The 6000-nt window shown below is 65.4% G+C and overlaps 1 protein-coding gene across 1 annotated transcript in view; it reads left to right on the forward strand.

The window, feature by feature from the left end:
* Positions 1–5323, forward strand: part of LOC110260203 (maestro heat-like repeat family member 5) — a 28621-nt gene extending 23298 nt beyond the window's left edge. The window contains exons 26-29 of the mRNA XM_085024284.1: positions 640–762; positions 4468–4570; positions 4719–4793; positions 5131–5323. Coding sequence (XP_084880410.1) covers positions 640–762; positions 4468–4570; positions 4719–4793; positions 5131–5231 — 402 coding nt within the window. The 3' untranslated portion in view covers positions 5232–5323. The remainder of the gene's footprint in view (positions 1–639; positions 763–4467; positions 4571–4718; positions 4794–5130) is intronic.
* Positions 5324–6000: the final 677 nt, after the last annotated feature.

Below are 6000 nucleotides of genomic sequence, written 5' to 3' on the forward strand. Positions count from 1 at the left end.
TTGGTCAGCTGGGGCCGTGGGAAGGAAGCACCGCAGACACTGCCGCTGAGCCCCCCGCAGACGCTGGCAGGGCTGCCCCTCCCGAGGCCTGTCTCCTTGTCCTCACGCCATTGTCCCTCTGCGGACGTCTGACCTCCTTTTACTCTAAGGCCCTGGTGACCCAGGCGGGCCCCTCTCACAGCTTCACTCGAACCCATCGCCTCTTGAAAGGCCTTTCCTCCAGACACATGCCTACCCCTGAGCTGGGGGCAGGAGCCGAGAGCGCCTGGGCCTTGGAGGTGGCGCTCTCCCCCCAGGGGCTCAGGGCCTCGCTGAAGGAGTCGTGAGACCAGGGGCCTTGGCTGTTGGGGGCTGGTGGGTGGAGGGCCCCCGCCCTTCCCTTGGGCGCTCATCCCCTGCACCCGAGAGAGGCTCTCGGGGTGGGAAGGGGGCCTGGATGGCCAAGGGACGGCTGGCCCCTCTGGGCTCTCCCTGCACATTCAGGCGGGACACCAGGGGGCTTGGGGAGGGAAGGCTTCCTCCGTGGCTGCAGCTCCCCTCTGGGCCCACACGGGCAGCACGGCTGCAGAAGGCCGTGCCTCTCGGGGTCTGTCCCGGGCGCGGTGGTGACAGGGGCGTCACCTCTCTCGGCACCTGCAGAAGACAAAGTTCACCTTCCTGCGTTGCGCCCTTCTGCTGAAGTGGGAGTTTCGGAAGGAGCTGTTTGGCAAGTTGGCCTGGGGCCGTGGCCTGGGGGCCGAAAATGACATTTTTATCTACATGGTAAGATGCCGGCCCTCCTGGAGGAGGAAAGGGGAGGCCGGGAAGGTGCAGCCGGGCTGTGTGCAGACACCCCCCCAGGGCAAAGGGCACCCAGGTGGGGCGGAGACGCCGGGGCTCCTTTGGATGCCATCTGATCTGGCCCCGTGGGTGTTTATTAAGTGCTGGCCCCGCATGGGGCAGGGGAGGAAGGCGTTGCCGCTCAGTCTCAGGGCTCAGGCCCCCAGGGTGGACCATGTGCAGCCCACCCCCCGCCGTCATCCGGACCAGCCCCCACAAGCTGTCGAGGGGTCTCGGGGCCCGGGGCCCACTGATGTCCCAGGTGCCGACCTGGGTAGAGCCCTTGGGATCCCAGAACCCGGGAGTGGGCGAGGAGACGTGTGTGGACGTGGACGTGGATGGGGCGGGGAGCGCAGACTCCACAGCCCTTTTCCAGCGGCCATGGTGTCTGGCTCCAGGCACTCGCTCCGCCCCGGCAGTGATCGGAGCGGGGAAAGGGCCACGCGGGGGGTTGTTAACTGCAGTGGGGACAGGCTGGGAGGAAGTGAAGGCAACTCAGGGGACGTGGAGCAGCAGGAACGTGCCCATCCATAGTGACGTGGCAAGGCGGGCCTCCCTACTGACAGGGGCCACCTGAGTGTGAGACGGTTGGTGCCCAGGACCCCCTCGTGGGCTGAGAGCTGGGCCTTGTTAGGACGTGGCCATGACATGCCTCCGTCAGAGAAGGAGTCCACCTCCGTGTGGTGCAGAAATTGCTGGAAATGAGCCCTTGGAGAGGCCAAGAAAAGCCTCAGGAGGTGGCACAGGACCCTCGCAGCCCCTGGGGTCCCTCCGCTGTGCCCACTGAGGGCACGTCTGGACCAGCTGGTGCAGGAAGCCAGTCCAAGGGCCCAGACCCCTTCCCGCAGAGCAGCAGCGTGGGTGGCTTCGGAGCAGAGAGGCAAAGAAAGATACGGCGCGATCGGGCACAAGGAGCTGCACGACTGTCACCGTGGGTCTCAACCTCACTCTCGCATTTTCCGTCTGTGTTGTCTCTTGACGCTGCGTGTTGGGTTCATTTTTCAGCTTTGTCTCCCAGGTCCCTTATCTCTGTCTTCATCCGTCTCTAATTTCCCATCAGACGCCCCTGGCTGTTTCGTGGCTGACATTTCATGTGGTTTCTCTTACGCGTCTCCCACAGGCCTTTCTTCCTCTAAGCCTCCGTCTCTCTTACAAATGCCACAAATGTAATTATTGTTATTACTTTTTTTTTGGTCTTTTTGCGTTTTCTAGGGCTGCACCCGTGGCATATGGAGGTTCCCAGGCTGGGGGTCGAATCGGAGCTGTAGCTGCTGGCCTACGCCAGAGCCACAGCCACGCGGGATCCGAGCCGCATCTGCAACCTACACCACAGCTCACAGCAACGCTGGATCCTTAACCCACTGAGCAAGGCCAGGGATCGAATCTGCAACCTCATGGTTCCTAGTTGGATTCGTTCACCACTGCGCCACGACAGGAACTCCTGTGATTGTTTTTAAAATCCTGAGTTATCTCTGCTCACTGGCTCGCTTATCCGAAATTCCCTGGACCACATCCTCCTCCTGGCTGTGTTTTCCGACTCCGCTTGTGGTGGCTTTTCGCTCCTCCTCCTCGTCCTTTGGGCCATGGCCCTTCTCCAGTGTGCCCCTCACGTCAGGCTCCAGAGGACTTGTGCCAGGGCATCTGTCTGTGGCACCTGGCGTCCCAGGCGTGATCCGTCCAGGCTGGGCTCCGCATTAATGTCTCTGCCCCATGGTCCCCGGGTGCAGGTGGCGTGACTGCTCCAGGCCCTCTGGTGCCTCTGGGCCGCGGTTCCCCTTCCCCTTCCCCTTCCTGGAGAGACGGCCCCTTTCTCTCGCCCCGAGCTCAAGGCCAAGGTGGAGGCCAACTTTGCTCTGCCCCCTCTGCCTACTCGCAGGGGCGCTCTGCTCCCGACTGCCAAGGGGCCCGTTTTGTGCCCGGGTCCCTCTGCTGCGCCCACCCGCCTGGGCCGAGGGTCTGCCTGCTTTCCCGGGAGCTGCCTCGGCAGCCTGCGTGCCTGCTGCGGCCTCTTCTCCACTGCTCGTTTCTCTGGGTGGGCGCGGAAGGGCGTGTGCTGTCCATCTGTCTGTCACCAGGGGTTTTTCTGGGCGTGGAGAGGCCCGTGCGTGGCATCTGCCTTCTGCCTGCCGCCCGCGTGTTCGTCGTACTAACTGGATTCGCAGGTCACCGGGGAAAAAGCTGCAGGCAGCCGCTGCCTAACGAAGCTCCTGCCCTGAACGTTGGCTTACGCATCAGTCACACCCGCATTGAAACACCTCTGAACGCATAGGAGGATCCCAGGCTTCACCACCGGGGGCTCCTCACGGTGTCGGCGCCGCGCAGGAGCGAAGCGGGGGCCGGACGTGTGTCTCCGGGTGTCTCCGTCGCAGCCCGTCCTCGCCTCCTTCCTTCCTGATCTCAGTTCTTCCCCCCACGTCGACCTTCCCCGGGGGCGGGGCTCTGCCGTGGTCGCACCTTCCCAGGGTTTCTGTAGTTTTACTCAAAAGAATGTAGTCGCTGTCCTGGCAGCCAGGGCCCAGGACCAGGGTTCTTCCGTCTCCACCGCGGCCCCATTTCCTGGGCTGCAGACGAGGTGCCACAGCCGCGCGACTTAGACGACACAAGTGCATCGTCTCGTGGTTCTGGAACCTCAAATCCGAGAGGGAGGTGACCTGGGCCCTCCTCCCTGCAAAGGCCCTCCCGGGGCCCTCCCGCGTCTCCCTGTGTCCCCTCTGTCTCTGCGTCCACGTTGCCCCTTCCATAAGGACTCCAGGCCCACCCGCACGACCTCGTGTAACCGGATTGCCCTTTTTAAAGAAGGGTCACAGCATGAGGTCCTGGGGCTGGGAAGGACGTGGGGGCGCGGGTGGGAAGGCAGCTCTGTGGGTCCCGTGGGCCAGGGGGAGCCACAGCGAGGATGGCCATGGGCAGGCCCCACGCTGGGCGGGATGGCCTGTTGTCAGTGCCCCGCTGCAGGAGCGCCCCTCACCCAGAAAGAGCCTGGCTGGGGCATGAGCGCAGCAGTAGGCCGGGGCCTCTCAGGGGAGGGTGGGGATGGACTTGGGGCCGAGGCAGGGCAGGCGCGCGTCAGGACTGGCAGTGCACGTGGCGGAAAGGCCGATTCAGACCGTAGAACAGGCTGGTTTATGAACCTGAGGACACGGCCACAGACGAGCTTGGCCCTGGACCCGCTCTCCCCCATCGGCTGTGGCAGCTGCAGGCCCCAGGCGGGTGGCACGTGCCCAGAGAAACCACAGAGCACCCCGATCCTGGTGCCAGTGCCCCGTTTCCTCGCCCTCTGAGCAGAGGAACTTGGTGGACCTGCCCTGCATCCCGCTGGCTCTGACCGGGCCTGGACTCACTGCTGACACATTCCTGGGAGGAGCAGCAGCCACTTCCCTGAGGAACTTCGAGCAGCGTGAGGGAGGGGCCGTGGGGGTGCAGGGTCTCAGAACCCGACCCCCAGGCTCCCGCCCGAGACGGGCCAGAGAAGAGCTGGTTCTCCAGAGCCGAGGTTCTACCAGCTCCTCCCGCCTCACCCCTGCCAGGGGCCCCGCTTCCCCGCCCTGGACCCAGCTCAGGGTCATGGCCCTCCTCCCAGACTAGCAGGGCAGGGCTAGGGGGGATGGGGGCCCCTGCAGGCCACTGACTCGTCTCTCCTCCCCACAGGTGGAGAGCAACTTTGGCAGCTACCACCAGTTTCTCATGCAGGCGCTGGTGTACCTGAGCAGCCCCAACAGGTGCCTGAAGGTCACGGCCATGAAGTTCATCGGTAGGTGTGGCCCTGCCCCCGCCCCATGACGGGACAGCCATGCTCCTGGGCAGCGGGCCACTCCAGAGGGGGCAGGCCCCTCCTCACCTGGCTCGCCCGCCACCCTCAGTGGCCGGGGCGCCCACAGACCCCACCTCCCTCCCCGCAGGGGGGATCCTGCAGGACTACTTCACCGACCTCTGCTTCCACCTGAAGAGGGGTGACGTGAAGACCCTCAGGAAGTGTGAGCAGGGCTGCCTGAGCCGGGAACAGGGCCGGGACCCCCGACACCCCGCCTGGGCTCCGGGCACAGGGCCGGGACCCCCGACACCCCACCTGGGCTCCGGGCACAGGGCCATGACCCCCACACACCCCGCCTGGGCTCCGGGCACAGGGCCGGGACCCCCGACACCCCGCCTGGGCTCCGGGCACAGGGCCGGGACCCCCACACATCCTTCAGCCGGAGCCCCCGGCAGGGCTCCCGGGGCATGCCCGTTCCCCGCAGGCCTGCCCTCAGCACCACAGCAGGCTCTGTAGCGGCCCGAGCGGCTGTGCAGTCGGGCCCGTGGTCTCTGCCACAGACTTCGAGATGGTCAAGCAGGACCCGGACTCCACGAGCCGAAAATTCTACAAGAGCTTCGTGGAAGACATGGTTGAGCTGTCCCAGTTCGTGCTCCTCTGAGCCCGGGCTCCGTGCGTGCGAGCTGATGTCGCTGTGTCATGTCGTGTGTGGAGTTCTCTAATAAATGTGACGAGTGCCTCTGGCCTCCCTGGGTTCTGCTGCCCCGCGGCCTTCCTTCTAGACGCAGACACCCCCCGGCCCTGGGGCCCTGAGGGCCGCGCGACACGGGGACCTCAGCAGCTCTGCTGGACATTTCCTTTGGCCACATGAGCAAGAGGCCCCTGGTGGGCCATGGGCTCAGAGCCTGGAGGGTTCCCTGCCCCGCCTGCCCCCCAGCCTTACCAGACCCTGTGGTGCTTCCTGCCGACTCGAGAATCTTCCTGCCCCCGCAGTCAGAGCCCTGAGCTGCTGCTCCTGCACGCCACACCTGTCCCGCCCTCAGAATCGTGTTTGAATCTGGAGTGGGGCCCGGGGACCCTTGGTGGTCTGGTCCCCGCCTTCCTCACCCTCCAGCCTGAGGTCTTCCTGCCTCCCCAGTTCCCAGAGGGCCATTGCCGCTCCTGGCCCAGATGTCACCCATGCCCTGCACAGGCTTCCCTGCTGCCCCCACCGCAGCCCCCCCGCCAACCCCCGGCTCCCAGGCTCTTCCGGGAACAGCATCCGCAGCCCGAGAAAGCTCCAGGCGCATGGCTTTCCCTCTGTGAGCGCGACTCGTGGGCGAGTGGAGATGGTGCCTAGGTCGCGCTTCGGGTCCTCACGGGCCAGCTCAGGCCCTGGGGGGGGGGGGGCGGGGAGGAGCACGGGTGTGCCCAGGCGGTGCCCAGGAATC

The sequence above is a fragment of the Sus scrofa genome, chromosome 4 (assembly GCF_054392235.1).
Source record: "Sus scrofa isolate SSC_HxYL_T2T_F1_AM1 chromosome 4, Sscrofa_HxYL_maternal_Yorkshire_Landrace_v2.0, whole genome shotgun sequence".
NCBI lineage: Eukaryota > Metazoa > Chordata > Mammalia > Artiodactyla > Suidae > Sus > Sus scrofa.